At 46.9% G+C, this 25795-nt stretch overlaps 1 protein-coding gene across 1 annotated transcript; it reads left to right on the forward strand.

Annotated features, from left to right (window-relative positions):
* Positions 1–2688: 2688 nt before the first annotated feature.
* LOC122718863 (kinesin-like protein KIF20B) lies at positions 2689–7474 on the forward strand. Its single transcript, XM_043944237.1, has 3 exons — positions 2689–5383; positions 5771–7050; positions 7253–7474. The coding sequence occupies exons 1-3, from the start codon at positions 2689–2691 to the stop codon at positions 7472–7474; spliced, it is 4197 nt and encodes a 1398-aa protein (XP_043800172.1).
* Positions 7475–25795: the final 18321 nt, after the last annotated feature.

The following is a 25795-nucleotide window of genomic DNA, read 5'->3' on the forward strand; positions in this document are numbered from 1 at the left end:
GTCGTCGAGAAATTCTTCCAATACTTTAAAAACATAAATGAATCGATATGGTAGACGGCTTTCAATTAATTTCGATTAATTTTAATTTTTGTGCAGCAATGTTTTTTAATGGAATATTTTTGTTTTTCCCAACCAGAGATTTCCAAGTTTTGGTCGTCGAGAAATTCTTCCAATACTTTGAAAACATAAATAAAAATGAATCGATATGATGGACGGTTTTCGATATTTCGATTAATTTTAATTTTTGTGCAGCAATGTTTTTTAATCGATTTCTTGACAATGGAATATTTTTGTTTTTCCCAACCAGAGATTCGCGCGTTCCAAGTTTTCGTCGTCGAGAAATTCTTCCAATACTTTGAAAACATAAATAAAAATGAATCGATATGATGGACGGTTTTCGATATTTCGATTAATTTTAATTTTTGTGCGGCAATGTTTTTTAATGGAATATTTTTGTTTTTCCCAACCAGAGATTCCAATTCACGCGTTCCAAGTTTTTATCGTAAAGAAATTCTTCCAATACTTTAAAAATGAAATAAAAATGTAAATAAAAATGAATCGATATGGTGGACGGCTTTCAATTAATTTCGATTAATTTTAATTTTTGTACAGCAATGTTTCTCGATATTTCTTGGCAGAGGGATACTGCTGTTTTTTTCTCCAAGCACCCAAATATTTAAGGATTAAGTTTGAGATCGGATAACAATTCTCTTTTCCAGAGATTCCAATTCACGCGTTCCAAGTTTTTATCGTCAAGAAATTCTTCCAATATTTTATTTTATATTTAAAAACGTAACAAAAGAGAATCGATATGGTCGGCTTTCAATTAATTTCAATTAATTTTAATTTTTGTACAGCGATGTTTCTTAATCCTTTGGCAGTGGGATGCTGCTGTTTTTCCCAACCAGAGATTCCAAATCACGCGTTCCAAGTTTTTATCGTAAAGAAATTCTTCCAATTACTTAAAACGTAAACAAAAGTGAATCGATAATTCAATTAATTTCGATTAATTTTAATTTTTGTTTCTCTATAGCAATGTTTCTCGATATTTGTTGGCAGAGGAATGCTGCCGTTTTTCCCCGAGCACCCAAATATACGTGATTGGAGATACGCCCAGCTCCAATTTGGCTTCCGATTTGTCTTCGTTTAACGCGTTGATTGCCACGTCACCCGTTCGACGAAGGATCTTTGTAAATATTTGGAAAGATGTTCCACAGGAATGTTACAAAAGTGATATAAAAACTTTAATTTTATTAAAAAGATTACTTAGAATTACTTGGAAAACTCCTCCACTTTTCTTTTTTCGAAATTTTAACGAAACTTCTTACTCGAGTTTAAACATTCGAATTGTTCGTATTACAGTTCAGCTATGGAAACAAATGATGAGACTGTTCTTGCGTTACGTTGGATTTCAGCCTCTTCTTATTTCCTTAGTTGATCATTCGGTCCGAAATTGAACAATTTCACTTGTTGGAATACAATCGTATTTCATCTCGACTATTCCAGCTCGTTCGTTTTCACGGTCAAGGGGGCTGCTGAAAAAAAGAGCATATATAGTGGGAAGGGAGGGTGCCGTTTCGTGCCGCCATTAAAGACGCTATAAAAGAACGAATCTCGATGGCAGGCGAAATTTGTCGGTATTAAATGAATAACCCATAAAAGTGGGTGGAAACGCTGTTATTTTCCACGCACTTATATCCCTCTTAACTCTATATCGATAGAGTTTCTTGTCTTTCTTGTCTTCGCAACGAAAAGATTATCAACCGACTATAATATTATAGAAAACGGTGGTAAAAAATTTCTCGATCACGCCTACCCTTTCCTATCCTCCATCTTGGAATTCCATATCTTGGAATTCCATATCTTGGAATTCCATATCTTGGAATTCTTGTTGCTCGATTTTCGAGAAACTCGAACAGATTCGCGCATGGAAGCTCGACGGCCGCATTCAAAGTTGGAGAAGAAAGACCACCAATGGCGGCGCAAACGAGAGAGAGAGAGAGAGAGAGAGCGAAAAGGACAAGGGGTCGATTGTGAAAGACACTGCGTATAATAATAATAATAATAATAACAAGGCCTGTTCGAGACGTCTCCTGGCGGACAGTGGGCCGACTTGTGGCCGCGACGCGCGATGCCGAGATTTCGTGGACTATTAGCAGCTCCCTTTCTCGATCGGCTGCGTTTAACGAGGCGAACGACTTTCGCGGCCCGCTTTCAAGATATTTCGAGACCTCCCTCCCTCCCTGGCGAATGAATGGAACGGAACGGTTGTAATAATTATCGATTTTTCGGAAAATGAATAAACGAGTAAAAGTAAAATCGGCGGGGAAAATTTATATCGGCCAAGGGACAAATGACTCTCGCCAGTTAGTTAAATTATCACAGTTAGCTTCACACGTAATAATTTCGATAATAGGGACTCGTTGCGTAACCTCAAACGGAAAGCGGAAAATTTTAATAACATGGATCGAGGCACGAACCCTTCCAACTCGACGATCCTCGAGCGTTTCGCGATCGTTGATTAAAAAGAAATCGGGAGAGAGCCAAAGAGAGAGAGAGAGAGAGAGAGAGAGAGAGAGAGAGAGAGAGAGAGAGAGAGGGATTTAAAACTTCCACGGTAAGAAATTCCTCGCTTCCCCCTACCTTTCCTCCGAATCAATCTCGTGATCGTCCGATACCAGTTGGAGCATGCCTTCCTCGAGGCCGAGGGCGAACGATGAGAGCTCGGTGACGGCGCGTTGCCGCGCGTTGCCGTCCGTTTGCCCCCACCACCCGGCCAGCAACGTGTACCTAAGGATAAAACCTACCCTCGACCCGCCGAGGGTAGCCGCCGACCCTGCCGAGGAGACGTACGCGTTGCCCGACTCGACCACTCTCCACGTAAGGAGGGGGGAGAACGCGGAGAAGAGGTACTCGTTCACGAGGATATTCGACGGGGAGACGAAGCAGGCCGATTTCTTTTACGAGAGCGTGCGTAGGCAGGTGATCCACCTGCTTCTGGGCGAGAGTTCGACGGTGATCGCTTACGGGGCGTCAAACACCGGCAAGACGTACACTCTGTACGGGACCCCGGAGGAGCCTGGCGCCATACCCCGCTCGATCGAGCTGTTGTTCTCGGCCGTCGACTGCACCCTCGCCCCGTGGTACAAGATCGCGGACGACAACACGGTGGTAGCGTTGGACGAGCCAGAGCGCGCCCTCGAGATATCGAACAGAACCAGCCTGATAAATCGGAACGTGATGGCCAAGGAGGAGTACACGCAGGCCCGGTTGTCCCTCGACAACTCGAACCCCCGCCTCGCCGAGACCGAGGAGAGGGATCTGTGGAGCGACGGGTGCATCTCCTCCGTGTGGATCTCGGTCGCCGAGATCTACAACGACAACGTGTACGATCTTCTGATCGGCCACGAGCAGGAGAGAAGGCCGCTCAAGGTGACGACGCGAAGGGACGGGTCGACGTTCCCCAACGGCTTGAAATTCGTCCACGTGGCGACCGCCCTCGAGGCATGCCAATTACTCATCCTCGTCCAGTCGAGGATGACGGTCGCCGCCCCTACCGCCGAGTCGTCCAACCCGTCCCAATCCCACACCTTCTTCACCCTCAAGTTGCTCAAGTACGAGAAGGAGAACAGGCCGGACACGGTGCGGGTTAGCACGCTGACGTTCTGCGACGTGGCCGGGTCGAGGCGCGTGAAGAGCAGGGACGAGGCGGGTGGCTGCCGCTCGGCTGCCGAGTCCCGCAACATAAACAACAGCTTGCTGGTGCTTGGAAGGTGTTTGAAGACGTTGCGGGACAGTTACTCGTCCGGCGACCACGTGGCGGGCCCGTTCCGCGAGTCCAAGCTGACCAGGATACTTCAGAAGGTGTTGACGGGTAGGGAGAAGTCGAGCTTCGTGGTGACCGTAGACATCGGGATGGACGCGTTCGCCGAAACGTCGAGCGTTCTCAATTTCTCGGCGATGGCCAAGAGGCTGGGCGAGTCGAGGTTGTTGAGGAGGACAGCGTTCTCGGTAACCACCCCCCGAAAATCGTCCCCTCTGCCGTTGCCCGCTCTCGGCCACCACCAACAGGCCACCAAGAGGACGATCGCGATCGACTCGGAGGTGTACGAGCGGCTGAGGAGGGAGAACGAGAGGTTGAGGGAGGAGGCGGAGCTGTGGAGGCGCGGCAGGGAGGAAGGGGTCTCGAGGCACACGCAATCGGACGTCTCTTGCCTCGATTACGACCGGTTGGGGGAGAGGAACAGGGTGTTGGCGGAGCGGGTGCACGCGTTGGAGGAAGGGAATTTGAATCGGGAGTACGAGATAAGGCAGGAATTGGTGGATCGTTACTCGGTCGCGATCGAGCGTTTGGAGTCGTGTTGGAGGAAGCGCGTGCAGGACGTCGAGGACGAGGGGAGGGATCTGTTGAATTGGTCGGTGAGCCAGGTGGAGTCGTTCTACAAGGAGCGGATCGACAGTTTGATGCGCCGCGGACGGGCAGGCGACGAGGGGGGGGGGGAGGAGAGCGGCGGGAGCAAGAAACGAAAGAGGGAGGAGGGGGAGGAAGACAGGGGTATGCGGAGGATATGCGAGGATCTGGAGACGGAGAACGCTATGATCACGTCGAAGGTGGTCGTTCTGAGGGGGATGGTGCGCGATCTGAGAAGGGAGAACGAGTTGTTGGTAACGGGCAGGAACAAGTGCAGCTTCGAGTTGGCGTTGACCAAGGAGAAGTTGAAAGGTTTCCACGACCTGATACGCGCCCATTTCCCCGAGTTGTTCGCGAAGATTGGTGACGAAGAGGGCGACATCGGTTGCCTCGTGTACGAGTTGAAGCGTATGCTGGACGAGAAGACGGAGGACATCGAGTCGTTGGAGAACAACCTGAGCCGGGCCTCGGAGGATTACGTGAAGATGGTGACGAAGACGATCGACGCGGAGAAGGAGTTGCGCGAGACGAGGAGCAGGCTGCAAGAGGTGTTGTCGAGGGCGAAAGATTTCGAGAACGAGGTGAAAGAGAAGACGGACCTCGCCAACGAGTTGCAACTCCAGTTGCAGTTGTTGAGGAAGGAATTGGTCGAGATACGGGAATGTGAGAGCGGTTACGTTGTTACTAGTTTGAAATCTGTCGAGAAAGGGGGACCCCCGCGGCGTGATCTGACACGGAAATATGTTTACAGCGATGACCCGTTCTCGAGCGACAACAACAGCGAGAACAACGCGGAGCTAGCCGCGTGCCGAGAAGCGGGCGGAAAAGCGGATCGTTGCTCGTACGACGATTACGATTACGATAAAAAGAGGGTGTCGTTGAACGCTATGGAGTCGGATGTGTCGGATCGCCACACGTTCAGATCGAGCGACAGCGGTATAAAGGAGGATTCCGGGATCGATTGCACGAGTCGTAGATCGACCGGTGGCCACGATAATTCTATCCTCGTCGAAAGGGCGAGGGAAAACTCCACCCAGACCGACCCCCTCTTCCCCCAAACTGCCCCCAACGGCCACCGCGAAGGGAAACGCTCGAAAAACGCGGCGTCGAATCGCGAAGGAGGAGGAGGAGGAGGCGTCGAGTTGGAACGTTACGTCAAGGAGGAGGAGAACTACGACGTCGACGAGGACGAGGACGAGGACGAGGAAGAGGAAGAGGAAGAGGAAGAGGAAGAGGACGAGGACGAGGACGAGGACGAGGACGAGAACGAAGAGGAGGAGGAGGAGGAGGAGATCGTACGAGGAATATCGTACGGGAAGGAATTGTCGCATCGCGTGAACGACATGAGATCGGTGATAGACACGTTGAAACGGATCGCTGATGTGAATAAATCGGAGGTGTCGGAGTGCAAGAACAAATTGTTGTCGTGCGAGGCGAAAATGGCCGAGTTGGAAGAGGAGAACGAGAAACTGACGAGGATGGTCGAGATAGACTCGAGGAGATACAACGAGCGGATCAACGAGCTGACCGAGGAGCTGTTGGTCAAGGAGGAGGACGATAATCACAGTTTGAACAAGTTGGAGAATTGTTTGAAGAAGTGCGCCTATCTGGAGAATCAATTGGCCGTGCTCCATCTGGTTCACGAGAGGACGGTGAAATATTTCTCAAGAAGGCAGAAAGCGGAACACGCGGCCGAGATCGACGAGATCTTGGAGAAAGATATGGGGGGGGAGGGGAATTCGAGGGAGGGGGCGCGCCACGATCTGCTCAGGTTGCAACAATTGCGCGAGAGGATCGACGAGTTCGAAATCGTTTTGGAAAAGTGTAAAGAGGAGAGGAACAATTATCGCGCCCAGTTGCAGCAACAATTGGAGACGCAGTCGATTCTCGAGACGAAATTGAAGTGGTTGTCGACGGAAATTCGAAGCAGGGACGACGAGCTGATCTCTCTCAAGATGGAGATGGACGGTGTGGCGGTGGTGAACGACGAGAACGACGAGAAGGTGAAAAGTTTGGGGGAGGAAATCGGCCGATCGTGCGAGAACGTCCGCCGCGTGAGGGAGAGGTTGACCTATTTCGAGGAGACGAGGAAAAACTTGGAGGAGACGTTAGCGGATAACGTTCTCGATCCCCGAACGAGTTATCCGATTTTACGGGATTTCACGCGGGCGAAGAAGACGTATCGCGGGGAGGGTGAGAGCAACGAGGTGTGTGACGAGCTCTGCACGATAAAATTGCAGCTGCGGGAAAACGAACGGGAGATGATCTCGTTGAAGAAACATCGGAACGACATGGTGAAAAAGTACGAATGCACCGTGCAAAGGTTGCGGATCGAGATCGAAAGGATGAGGAAAAAGTTGATAAATTTGCAGAAACTACTTTTAACGAATTTCGCGTGGAGGTATAGGAAACTCTTGAACAGAAGGAACGAGAGATGTATTATTTTCCAATTGGAAAAATTGACCAGCTCGAACGATCGCGACTGGATATTGACGCGTATCAAGAAACGAGTAAGCGACGAGGAATTGCCGATCGTCGAACGATCGATCGCTAGCCCGCGCTACGCCGATTCCCAATCTTCCGTGAGAAACGAGGAATTCGATACTATCGGTGCATACGAGTCGGAGGAATCTTACCAAGTAAGTAGTACTTTCTCCCCCACTTCTCTCTCGAGAGATCGGAGAGATAGGATTTCAAGTTTTTATATCCTTCGAAAAAGAGACACTCGTCCTAGGTCTCGTACGTTCATGTTTACGAACGTACGTGTATACCGATAAGTGTGTGTATATTATTATAACCGTTCCTTCCTTGTCTTATACTCTACAGTTTTAAACGCTTCAGACAGAGAGCAGTTTGGGTTTGAACGAGTGGAACGTAGACGGGTGTCAGATCCAGAGCGACGCCTCTGACTGTTCCGAAGTACAGTGCAGTTGCGGTATCGGTTTTAAAAATGCTGGAAGGCACGGGAGGATGTCAGGTTGGATGAAAGTTCGAAGAAGCTGCGCGAATACTTGTCTCCTGCGTCAACTCGACGGAACTCGCGCCAGCGTCGAGCAAGGATGAATCGAGGAGGATTCACGATTTTTCAGGCAAATTTCGAAAATGTCTGTATAAATTTCTTTTCTTCCTCCTCGCTACGTTTACTTACATTTATACGTTGCTTCGTTCGTCCCATTGATCTTTTTTTCTTCTTCTTTCGCTTCTTTCGCTTCTTTCACTTCTTCCTCTTCCCCTTTTAACAGTTGGATCGTATTGTTTAAACGTGTAACAGGTTGAATAAAGGAAAGGAAAGGACTATGTTCTCTTTGATCCGCGCTAGCTAGGAATCGGACGGAAGGAAAGGAGAGAGAGAGAGAGAGAGAGAGACAGAGACAGAGAGCGTGAAACCGTAAGCGAGTTATCGACTGCTCGCTGTATTATCGGGTGGTATCGGTCGTTCCCCCGGGACGAGATCTCGTGTAATGGCAAAACGTGGTTCCAACGTTCGTTACAATAAGGCCATCCCTCCCCCCCCCTCCCTCCGAGCAGAAACCTGTTTAGTTGGCTCGTACAAGGGCGGACGCCCTGGCCCGGGGATTTTATTGGCAATATGCTATAATTTCCGACATTAGACGCCGCTGACGCTTTCTGCCTCTCATTATACCCCGGCTGCGTCTCTCCCTACATGCCATCTTTTCGCGACCTTGCGCGCGGATTCTGATATATGAAATTATGATTGGGGGAACTTTTGTATATATATATATATATATATATATATATATACAAACACGCTCGACCTTTCTCCTCGGCATTATCGGCATAATATCGCTCGTGATGGGAGAGATTCGATAAACGAAACGAAATACGTCGTATCGTTACTTATCGGTCGCTCAGGGAGGGGGAGGGAATTACCGATTCGAGCAAGCCTTTTTTTCCTTTTTCTTTCTATTCTTTTCTTTTCTATTCTCTTGCCTTTTATCTTGCCCGTGTTACTCGTTTGCTCGTGTATACGCGTGTATACACGTCGCATTTGCATTTATAATTACGCGCGAAACGATCTCTTCGATTTCTTCTTTTCTTATCGCCGATCCCACCCCACGCTAAACGTACCGCAAAACTTTACCGTTTCAATTGGCAATAAGGTTTGATCGTCACGGGAAATATCATCCAATTTCCTCTCTCTGCCGGCTGCTTCGTCGTCGCTACCCCCTCAACCGTATTATCAGCTATCCCACCACCAGCCAATTTCGCGTCTGTTTTTCGTTACAGAGAGAGAGAGAGAGAGAGATGTATATATATATACCTCTTTTTTTCTTTCCTCTTTCTTTCTTTCTTTTTCTCGTTCGACAAAATTTTAACAGTGCTTTTCTTTCGTCCACCGTGTATATTATCGCTCTTCTTCTTCTTTTTCTTCTTCTTCTTCCTCTTCTTCTTCTTCTTCTTTTTTTACTTGGAACAAAGTGATGAGAGTTATCGAAAACGAAAATTCAGTGGAAAGAGTCGGTTCTGTCGGGGGGAAAAAGAAAGAAAAAAAAAAAAAAAGAAGAAAGTTTGTAATTGTTGTTCGTATTTTGTAACGCATTTAATATAATAGAGAAAACTATTGCACCTGTTTAAGCGCATTGTTAGATTCGAAAATTTAACAATAAAAATTGATGATAATTGAATGATGATTTCGATTAATCGCGGAAGCTCACGAAACGGCGTTCGATCGACGAAGGAGGAGGGTGGAGGGGGCAATTGGCGAGAAGGGGAGAAAGTTTGCTCAAGACGTTAGTTTATAATTCGGCAATCCGGGATCAGTATTTGTCACGATTAGCCGATCCTCCCTCATCTCCCTCTCGTCTCCAACGTTTCATCCCCCCTTCTTCTCCCCCAAGCGCGAGTTTTCATTAATTCCGCCAATCCTGCCCAACTATTGTCGTAGTTACGCACAATTTCGACGCAACAATGCCCTACTCCCTTCCTTCCTTCTTCGAGATTGACACTAAAGGGGTGAAACTAGGAAGGAAATGGAAGGCAACGCGCAAGGAGTTACAACGAGAATATATTTCCAGAGTTCGTCGAACCGTTTAATCGGATATCTTCTCTTTCCATCCGATGATCGATCATTTTCATCATTCTCCTTTCCTCCGAATTAAAATTTAACGACGAATGCGTTCTTGAATTCTTCAAAACAGACGCGATTCCCCGTAATGGGTCTGAACAGACATGGAAGTCATCTTCGTCGTGCTGCTCCATTTACCAATTTCGAAAGAACGTCCCTCCGGGTGAATATAAGATTCTAGGAAAATCGTCAAAGCCATAATACTAATAAATTATTGAAATTCAAAAATTTTTTAACACTTTCACAAAACTAATAAACACTTTGTGCGATAAACAAAAGAATAAATAATTTCGTGCCCACCCTTATTATTATAGAGAAAGCTGGGTCAAATCATTACGACTTTTCATTAGCTTCGACAAGTTTCCACGATTCCGTAATTCTAAGAAGAAATCTCTTTGGTTTTTTTACGCGTCGAAATTTGGGGAAACTGGCGGATTCGTATTAACCCCGCGAGAATCGACGTGACTCGATAAAGTTACTCTCTCTCTCTGGAAGAAAGAGGACGAGGAGGCCATCTTCGTGGACGAGTTTCGGGTGTATCGAGTTAACGAGGCTACGGGTTTCTAATGGCCCGGGGCTACTTATTTCGCATATCAGGCGCTAGCCAGGCCACGTAACGTTCCTATAGCGAGGGGGCGCAAGGCCAGCCAACACCTCAAGGCAAAACCGTCCGCGTATAAAAACGTGAAATATCATGGGGCATTTTCTTATCGCTGGCCGGGCCATATGTAAAAACGAATAAAATTGTGGTAAGTTGCGTCGAGGGAGAGCGGCGGTCGCTTCGGGCCACCGGACCAAATCTGATGCGTTTTGTTTTCGGTGAATAAATTTAGACATAAATCGTATCCCAACCCCCCCCCCCTCTTTTACCGATCCAATATCTCCTTCCCCTCCCTTGAAAAGAGAAGAAGAGAGGAGGGAAAAGTTTCGAAGCCTGTTGATAAAAAATTCCTTTTTTCGGGATGCACGGCCTCGATGAAAGTTTGCAACCGTTGCTCGTTGCTTGGAATCGAGCGGATTATGAAGCCCGGATAAATCGTGATTGCGTAATATCGCGCGAGCAGAATTGCGTAAAGGCAAATATGCAATAGCGGAATACGTATTGTACGATTGTCTCCCGTTTCCCACGAAATATGCCTGCCTTGCGTTTCCCGCCATTGTAACCAACCCCGTCCCGCATATATTGCCCCCGGCCGCCCCCCCCCACACTTTCCAATTGCATTTGCCTATCCGTTCTTCTTCTTCTTCTTCTTCTTCCCCTCCCTTTCCTCGACGAAGAGGAAGCGAAGGAAGAAATGGAATGGAAGAAGAGTTTATCGATCCGTCGAGGTTTTTAAAGTTGTACACGGTGTATAATAAAGGTGTATGTAGGAGAGAAGAGAGAGAGAGAGAGGGAGAGAGGAAATTGGTGTGTGGCGCGCGTGTAACAAGACGGGACGGTGGGAGGTTCGAGTGGCTATTGAGATGATGCTCGATTCTCGAGCAACCCTGACAGGAGAGGAGAGCGTACCTCTACCAGATATCGGAGGCAATGAGGCGGGCTACTTTTAACAAGACGACTTCTCTCCACTTCACCGATCCCTCCCCATCCTTCTCGATACCAAACGATGCGCTCGCTGTTGTTACGGAATCCCATAAAAATTACGAGCACCGCGACGAATCCCATTGATCCTGACCCCCTAACGAACCGTCGCTCCGTTCCCCCGCCGCGAATCGCCTTTTTTGCGGATGAATCTTTTCTCCGATCGAGAGCCCTCTTAAACGTACGTACGTGCGTGCGTGCGTACGCATTTTCCCCGAGTCGCCCGATTTCGCATTCGTTGCATTCGCGAGAGAATTATATTAATTCAAATCTATTGATTTTGACTCACTTTGGCGAAAGTTTTAAAGATATTATTTATGATTATTATATTATGGAGGCGAGGAGAGAAATATTCGCGTCACGACGCGATGATTCGTCGAAATTTATTCGTCGAAATGTGCCGCGCAATTAGGCAAATAAGCAGTCTAACTTGGAGACTAAGGTAGTGGGAGAGTGGATGGACGGGAAGGGTGTAACGACAAATAATCTCCTCCCTCTCTCTCTCTCTCTCTCTCTTCCTTCTCCGTTTCCACTCGTTCGCCGTTTCGTTTCATTTGTTCGCTCCCCCTTTCCCCGCATTCCGCATCGAACAGCAGCCCTCTAATTTGCTTCTACGAACGTGTCTCGCTTTTGATCCCGCTCTTCTCGTATTGATACCCTAACTTTGCATTAATCGGCATTGCTCCTTCGGAAAAAGAGGGGGAAGAAAAGGAAATTTCGCTTCTCGAAAGTGGAACGTCGTCCAAAGATTTCCCGAAACGCTCTGCGGACCCTCTTCGTAATGCGCTTTTTTGCCGGCAGCGAGAGTCAACCGTCAAGCGTCTCTCTGTGGAAGGGAGAGCAAGAAAAAGATGAAGGAAGGATATAAATAAGAGAAATAAGAAAATGAGAAGAAGAAGAAGAAGAGGAGGAGGAGGAGCGCGTCGGCGCTTTTGCAAGCGATCGTAAGATCGTGCACCGCGCGTTTTTTACGTTGACCACCAAGGAGAGAAGGTCTTGAAAATTCGAGAAAAAGAAAAAAAAAAAAAAATTCGCAACGAAGGAAGAATTCACGATTTGTTTTTCCACTTTCTCTCTTTTATTTTTTCGAATCGTGGTAGGCGAAATTTCGCGACTCGAAATGAAGGATTTACGGGATGTGTGTTGTATCCCATCCCCTTCCCTATGGATGGAATAAACCGTGACGATGAAGTGCGGCATGAAGTGGAGTCGTATCGGTAGATTTGTTTCGTGTCACTTGCCAGGTGTATGGCAGAGGTGTAGGGAGGGGAGAGTGGAGTGGAAAGCTTCCCTATCCCCCCCCCCTATCATCGGCAGTTTCACGTACACGCGCCGATGGATCCTTTTTTGGCGCCTCCCTCCCTCGGCGAGGGGAGAAAAAGGGGGGATGGAAACGAGGGTGGATCGGTCAAAAATCGAGTAGTGGCCGATCCGGATTCCTCTCGCGAGGCCGACGGTATAATATAAAGTTGACGGGCCGGCGGTTGTTTACACGTTGTCGTAACAGTGGCGACACGACAGTGGCTGCTATCGACAGGTTGCCGCGTTCTCGAAATGAGTTATTTTCGCGAGTGGAGGCGATAGGCGGGGAGTGAAAAAAAAAAAAAAATAGGAAAAAGGGAAAGGGAAATATCGGGTACGGGTCGAAGGAAAATATTGTCGGTGACACGCACACACACACACACACATCCCTCTTACAGCAGCGGAACACAACAAGGGTCGAAATGGGCAGCGTTATTGCGCGGGCCAACTGAAACGAGACTGGTACTGAAATCGTAGTGGCCGACAATCGCGCTCACTGGATAATGTATATCGCGCGAATTGCCACTCTGGAAATGGATCCGCGCGTTGTACGCGCGGCCGGTGTACGTAATAATCGTTGCCAACCTCGTGGGGGCCAAGGGAGGGAGGGGAGGTCCAGCCGATCGCGCTCTCGATCAACCTCGCCAATTTTATCGCCTATCCACTGTCTCTTTCTCGACAACGATGCGAATAATAGCGCGAATAATATGTAATAATAATAATAATAATAATAATAATAATAATAATAATAATAATAATAATAATAAGAGAAAACTACGAGAGAGAGAGAGAGAGAGAGAGAGAGAGAATGATTAACTTGCTCCTTTGAAAGGTAATTGTTGGTTTTGGCCTCGAGAAAAAAGAGAAACGAAAGACGTCGAAAGACGATCGTCGGAATCGTGTGGATTTATTACGGCGGGCGAAACGCGGCCGCGGTACTTGGATACGATGCTCCGTTGAATTCTGGAAAGCGGGGGAAATTGTGAAAAAAAAAGCAGGGATGGATGAAATAGGAATACGGAGGATCTTGGTGGGTGAAATTCGACGAGCTGATTCGGTGCAAGCGGATGAACATACGCGCGCCGCGTTCGTTAATAAATTCCACATACCCGTGTAACCCGGCTGCTAAAATGACTTTAATTAAAAATATATATAGGCGAGCGGGAATTTTGGTCGGGATAACATTGAAAAGGAGGAAAAGGAGGCTGCTTCGGGTCCGTTTTTCCACGTTTTTCCACGGATAGGAGGGGGCGGGGCGGGGCGGGGGGGGGGGGAGGGAGGAGGAGGAGCGATTTTCGTGAATGGCTAAGGGGGGTTCCCCTAAAAGAAAACTCCCGCCCGTGTATTCACGTTCATTATGTATATTTTTCTGTCTTATGCGGCTCGTTAAACGCGACGTGCTCAATACGCGAAAACGTCCGCCGGGGCGACCGGCGTTGCGGTACGGATTTTCATATTTCTCTTCAATCTCCACTTCAACCGCTCCAACGTACATCTGGGAAAGGTCGGACACTCGAATTCATAGGGCCGGCCACCAACGCGGGATACGTTGCGTTTACAATCGATCCGCTCTTCTTTCGCGCGAAAATTATTCTCCTCTTCCTTCGTTATTCGAGAAAACCGTCTTCTCTTGTAATAATAAATAACCCTGTAATTTTTTCCTTTTTTTAACATCTTTCGGAATCGATCCATTGCATTTTCCTTTTTCTACGACACCAGTACGAAAGGACAAAGTTACGCAGTTTTCGGCCGCGAAAAGGGGTAATTCTTCCTTCGTTACTCGAGGAAACGATCTTCTCTTGTAATAATATAATAATAAATAACCCTGTAATTTTTTCTTTTTTTTAACATCTTTCGGAATCGATCCATTTTCCTTTTTCTACGAGACCAGTAGACCAGTAATCGAGCGAAAGGACAAAGTTTTCGGGCGCGAAAAGGGGTAATTTCTTCCTTCGTTATTCAAGAAAATGATAACATTGTAATTTTTTTTTCTTTTTAATATCTTTCGGAACCGATCGATTCATTGCATTTTCCTTTTTCTACGAGATGAGTAAACCAGCGATTGAGGGAAGTTTTTGGGCGCGAAAAGGGGTAATCTCTTCCTTCGTTACTCGAGGAAACGATCTTCTCTGTCGTTATAATAATAAATAATTTTTTCTTTTTTTTAATATCTTTCGGAACCGATCCGTGCATTTTCCTTTTTCCAGGAGACCAGTAGACCATTAATTGAGCGGAAAGGGCGAAGTTTTCGGGCGCGAAAAGGGGTAGTCACGGGTTAACGCGCGAGACAGCGTGGCGGTGGCGATCCGTCAGCGACGCCATAACGTATAAGCGGAGCGATGATAACATCAGCGGCACTTATAATGCAAATTAGCTGGTGACACTCGACTCGGTAACAGAGTAATGTAATGCGCGAATAAATAGCAACAACTGGCCGGGCGCATCGCGCTGTCAAACGCGCCCTGAACTCTCATAAAGCACCGTTGGCTGCGCCAATTCGTCGGCGTGGGCGTGAGTTGTAGGTATGCTTCTGATGGAAATATTGACTATTACGCGCGACCGGGAATGTGTATCATTGAATTGCCACCGCCATAAATATGCCGAAATTCTGCCGGCAGCGTTTCATACTTTTGATTTATCCGCACGCGATACGCCATTACGTACGTGCCCACCACCCCTTAGGGGGGAGGGATCCTTGGGCCTACTCCCTGCCTCCTTTTCTCCTCTCTCGCACTCGATTCCAATTAACAACAGTTTACTGCAAAAGTTCTCACCGTATTCGGGCTTGTTTGACTACTTATGAACGATCTTCGTATTTGGAAAGATATTCTTCAGGGTGTAATTAAATTATTAAATTCATAATAAAAAATAATTTATTAAGAAAATTTTAAAACATCCTACATATGTCGATACAATTATGCAAAGCTGAGGTTGATCAATTTGAACAAAGAGTTGTCCTTTTTAAATTCCTTCGTGCGTTCGATCCGTTTGTCGTCTTTTATCCGAATAACACAATTTTCATGCAGTACTTATACCAGAATTATTTTTTCGAACGGCGATATTATGTTGATAATCCTAACAAGGATTTGCAGCTAATAATTCTCTAAATCTTCTAATTTTGGGGTATCACGAGTCTCATGGCGATACGACGATTAGATAGTTTATGAACGTGTATCGTGCTCCGACACGATTACCTGATATTGTGAGATAATAATAGATAAGCGACACGAATAATTTATGTACAATCCACAACTAAGAAGTACACTTGTTAACTAATCAAAGGACATTCATGTTATCCAAATTAAAATATCCAAAATATACCATCAGTATACTATTATATATATATATAAATCATTTAAAAATTATATATATATATAAATCAGTACTACTATTCAATACTATTATCGACATACAATTATTATTATCGATACTTTTATCGCGGACGCGAACAGTAAATGGAAACAAATGATGAGACATCATTCTTGCGACCATCAGACTCGCATTACTAACCCTTTGCTCTCCAGCAAAGCTTGATTCTCCTGAGATTGTCGCGGCAACTTGGCGACAATATTTATTTACGTTTGATTCTTTTAGAATATCGCTTCATAAATAAATTCCTAAGCTCTTTACCGAATGGAGTGCTAAAATATAGGCTAAAATATAGGGTTAAAATAAGGGCTAAAATATATAATAAATAATAATAATAAGGTAAAAGTGTCGGAGCACACTTGATCCAGCGAAGGAGATTTCGTTAGAAACACGCGTGTTAAAGAAAAAGTTGAAGCGAATTCGAGCGGGTAAACGATACGTGCCAATCCTGTGCGCTCGAATTAATAAACGGAGATAAAGAGGGTTGGCTCGACTAATGACGTATTTGCTCGAGAGAGCGGAGTGCACGAGTGCGCGTTAAAATTTGCCTTGTAAACCGTTTTTCATGACTACTTGAACCGATTATTAAAATTCGACCCGTTCGAATTAAAATTCGCGGAGACGTCGATTTTCGAATTAAAAGAAAGTTGAAAACGAGGTCTTCCTTTCGAATTGATCATCGATCCCGTCAACCGAGAAATGGAAATCTGGTTTTCGATGAATTAGCGAGGTATCGATAGCACCGGTTACTGTGTTATTAATAGAGCGACATGTGTTGCAGATCGCCCCCGTTGTATCGATACTCCCGTCCAATTGCGCGTTAATTATTGGTGCCCTGCGCCTGACAATAACGCGAATATTGATGAGATTATCAATAATTTCCCCGCGGGTTATTCCCAATGCGGTTCGCGGCCATCTCGCTTCAATTTGCATGCGATGAATGACAATCGATAATCGGAACCTCCTCCCCTTTCCCCTCTCTCTATCAATTTTATATATATATATATATATATATATATATATATATATATGTACGTTACACACTTTGAAATTTCATCGAAGATATCGAAGAAATGGATGGAAAAAAACACGCGTTATTCCAAGTAAGTAATTTCATTGGTTTATAAGAGGATCTTGAGACGGGACTGTTCGTTCTGTTCTAGGAGAACGGCCAGGAAAGTTGGGAGGGAGGGGGACTTTAAACAAACATCATCTAGTTTAGCGAGGGGTTGTATCGGGTATACACGATCTCGTGTAAACATGACAGATCGAGTCGAGCCACTCGAAACATCGAATGAAGGGCTGGTAGTTTTCTTAAGTCGACTTGGAAGCCCCTTTAAGACCGGTTAAAGCGGCTTTTGATACCGGCTCGTAATTTTCGCGTATTTATTTCGGCTCGCTGTCGATCGATTAAGCTCCCTCTCCTGCTCGAACGAAAATAATCGATTCAGCGATCACGATATTATTATATATATATATAATAATAATAATAATTTAGTAGAAGGATCGAAAACGAATATATATTGCTTTCGAGTTGGAAACAATGTCGAAAAGGTTGTTGGAGATTCGTGTCCCAGGCGGCAGTCTCGAGACTGGCGCCAGACCATTCCCCGTCTGTTTGGAGGATGAAGTATCTGGTTGGCTTTTCCTCCGCCTAAATCCGTGGAGAAGCTTCCGTTCGACCCTCCAGGGACGAGCACTCGAAGGGTACTCGATCCATCGACGAGAGGACCGACTATCGTCCGACTTGCAAGTCATACGCGCAACAGGGGACAGGCAGCCGCTCGTGTTTTCTTTCGAGCGGAGTGGGTATCCCTCCGAGGGGGGGGGAAGTTTATTTACACGTATCAAGACTCCCGCCGTCTTTACGATCGCCCACGGATCGGATCTGCGTTAATGGCGCAACGTGTTTTCGCAGGGCAAACACAGAAGCGCTTTCATTTCGAACGAAATGGAGATGGAGATGGAAATGGAAATGGAAATCGAGGCGATCTCTTATATCGTTGTATTGGAAAGAATATTATGGAATTTCCAAGGTTTATTGGTTAAGTTGGGGGAGGAAGGAAGCGCGCGGGCGATGCGAACAATGGCGGGTCCCGCGAGCGGAGAAATACAAAGGTAGTCAATAATGCGTGTGATTTGTGCAATAGGCGGCCGCTGCACGTGCAGCCGGCGCAACGCAATTCGACGCCCCGAAATCGTTCTACCTCGAAACATCACCGATGCACATGTGCGCCCACTGCGATATCCGAGTTGTATCGAGCGCATCCGTGTTACGCGCATTCGTGCTCGTCATTACGTGCAGCGCTTGCTCGATACCGTAATCCACCCGTCATCTCCCTTATTATAGTTGATTTAATCGATAATAATTTCGAAACGAATTTCCTTCTTTGAGATTACGATCGCGAAAGGGAGGAGAATTATCATCGATCAAAGTATAATTTAATAACGGAAAGATATATTAGGTAGGCGATATATAGGTGAAATTCTCTCAAGGGCGATTAATCGGACGGAATAAAGAGGAACGAACATCGAGCGCGATAATTAACCGAAAGCTGCGCCCGGTAATTTCGACGAGTCGTCGGTTGAACGGGAATGCAACGATCTCGATTTCGTCCTGCCGGTCGAAACGATGGACCAGTCATCCGTGCAGAAGGGGGAGCTGTGCACATGCACGCAGCGCTCACCGGAGGCGCCGCTGCCGCATCGATGCGTGCACAGGTCCACGTTTCGCGCTCGTGCCGTTGATCGTACCGACATCGACGATAGGGGATAGGCTACATATAATTATGGAGGGACCGTGCTCCATTTCACACGTCACGCACCGTGCGACCGCGTCACACGGCCAACGCCTCGCCATCCTGCGTGCCGCTCCATGCATGCGATTCCACCGCTTTGCATTTCACGCGAGAACGAGCCTCGCCTCCATTTCCAAAATTCCTCCTCCTCGAGACGTGTTACGTGTATATATATATATTCATCGTAAGCCAGAACACAGTTCTCTTAAATCGAGGTAGAAATTAAAATTTAATTTCACAATACTTTTTCTTCGAAGCAAGCAAAGCACGCGCAAATAGTTATCGTTCGTTGCAACGCGACGAGAGAGTTGGAATGGAAGACGCGGCAACAGGGTGGGGATAGATGTATCGACGACGTTGCCAGTGGTGCGGGGAACAACGAGTAGAGCGACAGACGTTCGACGATCGTACGCATACAGGCGCGCGCGCGTGTAAAGCGATTGAACAGCGAATGATTCAATTTGTCAGACCAATGAGTTTGTCAGGTGGTACTCCATGCCACGGTGTGCAACGCGCAAGAGCTCAAATTGGATTTGATTTAACGCCGCGCGTATTGCCGCGCATTACACACTAGAAATATCGCAATTTCTCGCACCCCATCCAATATCGCTTCTCCCGCAGTTTACAATAGATAAAGCGTCGAATTTGTCACGTGTATTCCATGCCTTTTATTCTCTTTCGATAATAACGCGAAACCACCGCGCTGTCGAATTAATTTTTCGATACCGTCTTAATTATATATATATTCTATATATATATATATATATATATATAGTATATATATATAGAAGCTCGTTACGTTTCCCCTGGTTACAACACTCCCTTTTTAACACGAGTTGGGCGCAAGAGATACCTACAACCCCGACAACCCCGATGGTGTTGTTTCCCTATGGAACGAACGACACTGCCTCGACTTAATTAAATGGCTTAAGTCCTGACGAAAATCCAGGGTGGGGTCGATACGGCTGCGGGAAAAATATTTCAACTGGATTAAGAACATAAGCTTTAGAAAAAGGTTACGAAGGAGGAGGAGGAGGTTCGGTATAGCCGGGAGCGGGTATAAATTCTAATGTGGCGGCATTATAATTGCGCGGTTTACGTTCGCCGCCGGCCAACCGGCTGTAACCGGGTCCAAATTAGCGACGATCATTATTTATGTCTCGCAAGGAAAAGGGGTTAAAATGGCCACTCGTTGCCGTGCAACCCGTAGCCTCCTCCGACCCGGAAGACAAAGGGTGGACGCACTCGAGGAAAGGGACCATTATTTATGCGAACGAAACCAGTGCCGAATTAGAGCATCCTCCCCCACCTCCCCCTCGCTTTTCATTTCCTAGAATATCGAGATTTATTTCGCACGAAACTTGGTGCTGGCATCCACCTCGAAGAATGTAACATCCTCGAAGATAATTGACTCGAACGATCTACAGAATTTTTTCTCCCTCCTTTTACGCCTCCTTTACGCGTCGATTCGTCGATCGATCGATCGAGTGCAACACGTGGCGAGAAGGCGTGTTCCCCTCTCTCGAGTAATAATATCCCCTCGAAGACTCGGAAGACGCGAGGTAAATACGAAATCAGGTTTGTTCGTTTCGATAACGGCAAGCGCGCCAACCGGCGTTTTTCAACAAACTTTCAGCGCTCCGGACGCGGTAATTTATAGGGCACCGTGACACACTGTCTGCACTTTATAACTGGGCTTTATGGCGCGGGGCAAACAAGACCGACTGATAAGTAGCTATCTACCATGTTAAACATGTTATCCTAACGCGTTACAGACGTGTCTACGCCGAAGCGCAGATAAGCAACAAGTGTGCACAGTTCACATCGAGCCATTTGGGAAAAGGTATTGCGTACTCGCTACACGTTAATTGTTCACCGTCCCTACGGAGTTCCCTTTCCTTCCTTCCTTCCTCTTCCCTTCTCTTTTTTCGGTCGATCGAGACGACGTTTTTCGATCACGAGGAAGAGTGTCGTCGCAATAATGCGGGAGAACGAATCGAGTTTGGATGAATATCGGCGCGGCGTAATAAAAGGAGATAGTGGAATGGAGTAGAATGGAGAGGCTGAGAAGGGCCATATTTCACGGAAATAGCCGATGAAGTCTCTCCTTATGGTCAGCAAATATAATAAAGTCAGGGTCCGTATATACGTGCTTATGGCCTCGAGCCATGCCAGACCCTAAGAAAATGCAACGGCGTGCCCGGGCAGGAAAAGAGGGAGGACCCCGATCTCCTCATATTTCCTGATTTTCCGCCAATAAACCCCATTACTATTTATCAGGCTAATGCGTCCTTATAACTCCCATTAACAACAATCTATACGATCTCGGCCATTAGCAGGATACCTAGCGAAATATCTCGTGGACAGAAGGAAAGGGGAAAAAATACTCTTCTCGTAAAAGTTTAAAGTAGCAGTAGTAGTCGAATAATTTCAACGCATGGGAAAAGTAGGAGGAAAGAAAGGAATCGTTTCGAGTGTTTCCAGAAATTCTTCAAAGAGGCAGCCCACTTTGGAATCGTTATTGGAGTAGGCCAAGCATCTGTCGTAGCGATACAGGAAAATAGGAAGGTCTGGATTGCCTGCGACCGTCAACTAGACTAAACAGTGTGATAGGTCGTGACTTTGTACGTAAACGGGGTGTTCGGTCGGTGGCAGCCCACTCGAACCTCGCCACCCTCCGTCGTCTCAAGGGTTTCCTTAGAACGTATAAATAATTTCTCGGAGGGGAAAGTCTTGATTATTTTACTTGCACCGAAAATAACCACCTACCGTGGAACCCAGTCCTCGATTCGATACGGGCTTCTTCAATAATGTCTCTCGTTTCGATATATCCTCCCGATATATCAATTGCTTCTCCTCTACTCGATTTTTAAAATAAACGATGGAACGGAGAAACGAAATTGAAACACTCACCTTGAAATTTCTATATTTACATAGAGAGAATTGGTTACTTTCGGATTGCCTCGAGCGATGAAAAAAGGAGAAGAAAGAGAGAGAGAGAGAGAAAAAAAGGAAGAGGAAAAATACGTCCTTGGAAACGAATGGGCAAAGCTTGTCCGCAGCTGTGCTAAGATTTATCCTTGGGCGGGGAGTTGGGAGGGGGAGGGTGGCGAGTTTGGCCGCCCCCGAAAATTTCGAAAGCTTCATTTCCGCCGCGATAAAACAAACGCGGAGGAGGCGAAGAAAAGTCCCGCGGTATGTAATATAAACGTCGTAAAATAGGAAGCAGGTGAATCGTATAATTCGCGGAGGGGAGGGGAGGGAGGGAGAGATTCGTCGAGAGTAATTCTCAGCCGCGTTCTGCGACACGGTTCTTCTCTCTCTCTCTCTCTCTCTCTCTCTCGTGTGCACCGACCAACCAGCCAGCCACCACGTACGACGACCGCATCGCACACGTGCTGCTCATATCGCCCGCACCAGGGGCGGGGGTAGTAGAAGGGAAGGGGTAGTTTTCCCGTAATATACGAAGAGAACGCGGTCACATCCGATTTCTCATCCGGTTCCTTCCCTCCTCCTCCTCCGCCACGAATTATATTATCGCGTTGTTGCGGAGTTCCTTCCCAAAGAGAGAGAGAGAGAGAGAGAGAGAGAGAGAGAGAGAGTCGAATAAATACGGTTCTTTTTTTTTAAACACACGAGAGTCTTCGAGAGATTAGATACGAAGATCTCTCGCGTGGAGAGGCGAGACTTTGGCGTCGTTGTGTGTCGGCTATGGATCCACGAAAAAATCGCTGACACCAACTGGGAGTCGTTCCGTTATCGTGGCTATATTTGCCTTTCCATGCGGAGCCCCTCTTCCACCTGTGCGCCGTTAATGCCGCAGGTATCCTTCGGTAAACAACGAAGCAGCAGGTTGTTCGGATTTTATTTGTCGAGCCCGGCAACGCCCTTCCTCTCTCTCTCCCTCCCCTCGCCCGCTTATCGTCCCCGCGCCGCATCGAGTGGCCGGCGCTTCCTTCCTCCCCCTACTTGGAGATCCAAATATTAAACTTCTCCCCTTCGTGTGTACCGATAACCGGGGCGAGAGAGAGAGAGAGAGAGAGAGGAGGGAGCTCGCGATACCATCTTTATTCCCCGCGACTATAAAATTTTACAATCGCCGGACAGGGATTTTTATCGACGTGGCAGCTCGTCGTCGTTTCTTTCCTTCGTTTTCCACGGGGAGAGGAAGCTTTCGCGGAAGGGTGGGGATCGATACGCCGCGAAAGTTAAACGCCCGGAGAGAGAGAGAGAGAGAGAGAGAGAGAGAGATACGCGATCTTTCGGCCGAATTGGAAAGAAGAGGGGAGGATTTCGCGGCGACTTCGAGTTGGAGCCATTAGCCCGCGTCCCCGCGAAAATTATTCGTGACACAGGGACAATAGGTGAGCGGGCAGCAAACAAGTTAGCAGTCGCCTGATTCCGCGGAGTGGCAGCCCCATAATTGTTACGACATAACCTCCAGATAATCGCATCTAAAGTTTGAGAACGTTTCGCGGAGTTAGTTGCCGGTTTGCTCGGCATTTAGCCCGTATTGTCGTGCATACGCGGAGCGTGGATGCCTGTACACGCTCGGAGGCCTCAGCCTCGTTCAAACGGAACGTACGTGTTCCTCCTCCTTCACCGGCGAATGCCCGTAATCCGTTCACGGACCGACTCACTGCTCGCCGTACAATGCCCTGTTACTTGAACTCGCGCCTCGTTGTGCGCCCCTGATACACGCCCCGATTCGCGCCAGATTCGGAACCAACCTCTCCCGCGATCCTCCCGTTGTCGTCGCCGCGAGATTTCTGACCCTATTATTCAATTTCGGAAAGCGCACAAATTCCATTTCCCCCTCCCTTTCTCTCTCTCTCTCTCGACCAACGAGCTATGATATATATGAGCTATAAGATCGAATCTCCCTTCGAGAAAAGCGGTGGAAAAAAGAATCGATCGATCGGAAACGGCAACCGGGGCAACGCGGTGGAGGGATGGATGGAGGAAGCCGGTTGCGATTAACGCGAGAGCGAGCGAATTAACGCTTGTTTCCAAAAGCCCTAACGTGGCCGCGACAATTCTTGAGTGCTGTCTGCTGCAGAGGTGGCTAAAGAGAAGAGGCAGGAAGCGGGGTAGAGGGAGAGAGAGAGAGAGAGCTTCCACCCCTACCTCCTTCCTACTTCCAACCAACCCCTTTCTCTGACCCCGGGGATGCGGAGCAACCACGTTAAACGTTGGTAATGTTAACGTAAATAGATTATAACACTCTGTTAAGCAGGCAGGCAGGCAGGCAGGCAGGCTCGGGCCTCGGCTCGTGCGAATTACTCACGGATCGCGTGACACGTTCCCCTGTCCTGCCAACCGCTGCTTTCGGCTATCAACCTACGTGCTGCACGCGTCGACGACGCTGTCCCCCCACCCCCGTCCACTTTCCCAACGTGTAAACGCAACGCTCGTGTTTTGGAAGCGGCGGCAAACGAAATCGTTTCGCTCGCGCAAAATTGTTCCTCTCCGATTTTTCGTCCCCCTTTTTTCAACATCACCGACCTTCGCTCCCGATCGACGCATTTTCTCCACCCTCGTCCACGAGATTTTTCCCGAATTCTTCGGGAAACGAAACCAACTTGTTTTGTTTGTTCTTTTTTTTTTTCCCCTCTTTTATCACGTTCGGAAGAGAGGTCAGAAGAGAGTCGTGTTATATTATTATTATATCTGTACGCGGTTTGTCCTCCCGGTTGTGTGATTACTTCCGGTTCTTAACGTTCTCACGCACCGGTAAAATATGTAAGCAATAACGCGGTCGTAACGATTTTACGACGGGACGTCTACTTTCTGAACTTTGTTCAACAACAACAGCAACGAGAGCCGCGCTTCCTGCTACATCCATATGAAATTTGATCTCACGGGAGAGATACGTGAGCGAGCGTACTTTTGTTTCTTCGAGTGGAGACGCGGTTGCTTTAATAAATAATAATTAAGACGGAAAGATCAGAGAGAGAGAGAGAGAGAGAGAGAGAGAGAGAGAGAGAGAGAATAGCTAAGGTCGTCGACGTTATTAATTAATTCGTTCGTTTTTTTTTTTTTTTCGGATTCCTCGAGAGTGAGAAGCTTTTTCTTCTTTTTTTTTTTTTTATCTCAATTCCAAGAAACGGAGGAAAATTACACGTGTCCAATCTTCGATCTTCCTTTCGCGTTTTATTACTCGGAGTACGTAAACTTTGTCACCTAACTGGTCGACCTACAAAAGCCAGCCACCCTCTCTCTCCTCAGGGAAGGGAAGGAGGAGGAGAGAGGGAATCTTTTACTGCCGTGTTTCTCCGAAAAGAAAATGTTTGCCAGACACCGCGAGAAAGGTCGGGAAAGCGTTTCGGCCACGGAAAAGTCGGCCGGCTCGCTTTATAGTTCCTTAAAAGGCGGCGACCCGTTATTCGCACGGATCCTCCACCCGCCTCGGTTTTCGCGTGTCGTTCACCACGTGTGCGCGCCTAGCCGCACGAGAGGGAAAGGTGGAGGAAATCATTTATAAGCTATAAATGGGAGTTATTGGCCCCCCTCGCGCGCCAATAAAACTCTACTTTGTCCCGGCTAGACACGACCAGCCACTTCAGACGCTATATACGCCCGACCCGACCTTCTTTTATTCTCTTATTTACAACTCTTTTATTCGCCGATTCCATCTCAATCAGAGAGACGCCCTTCCCTTCCGCCTTAGGGCTCGTCGCCCCCTAAAGATCCCAAGAGTAAGACGTAACCGGTTTCCGAAAATTTGGACTCGAAAATTTCGCTCGATCGCGCGTTAAAAAGATGAGTGAGGAGCTGGTAAATAATTATATATAGAACTCGGTGTCATCCAACGAGAAGGACATGCGAATTCGAAAATTTCGATTGTTAGAAAGATAAGCAAAAGTCCACCAAGCTGGTAAAAATAATGTTAACGGAAATATAACGAAAAGATATATGAATTTAAAATATTTGGTTCGATCGCGCGTTAAAAAGATGAGTCAGAAACTGGTAAATAAATAGTTATAAGGAATATATAGGAATATATAATAATATATACCTAAAAAATATACCTAATATATAGCTAAAAATAATGTTATAACGGAACAATATGGAACTCGATATTATCCTCCTCCAATGAGAAGATATATGAATTTAAAAAATTTGGGCGATCACGCGTTAAAAAGATGAGCAAAAATCAGTTGATAAATAAATAGTTATAAGGAATATGTACGAATATATAATAATATATACCTAAAAAATATACCTAATATATAGCTAAAAATAAT

Source organism: Apis laboriosa, unplaced genomic scaffold (genome assembly GCF_014066325.1).
Source record: "Apis laboriosa isolate Shangri-la unplaced genomic scaffold, ASM1406632v1 scaffold68_cov148, whole genome shotgun sequence".
NCBI lineage: Eukaryota > Metazoa > Arthropoda > Insecta > Hymenoptera > Apidae > Apis > Apis laboriosa.

Bases quoted from the DNA above. Each gene is read 5' to 3' on its own strand.
- LOC122718863 (XM_043944237.1), top strand. From the start codon at position 2,689: ATGCCTTCCTCGAGGCCGAGGGCGAACGATGAGAGCTCGGTGACGGCG. The intron at 5,384-5,770 runs GTAGATCGACCG...GATCGGTGATAG, and splicing joins CGGGATCGATTGCACGAGTC to ACACGTTGAAACGGATCGCT. The intron at 7,051-7,252 runs GTAAGTAGTACT...TAAACGCTTCAG, and splicing joins AGTCGGAGGAATCTTACCAA to ACAGAGAGCAGTTTGGGTTT.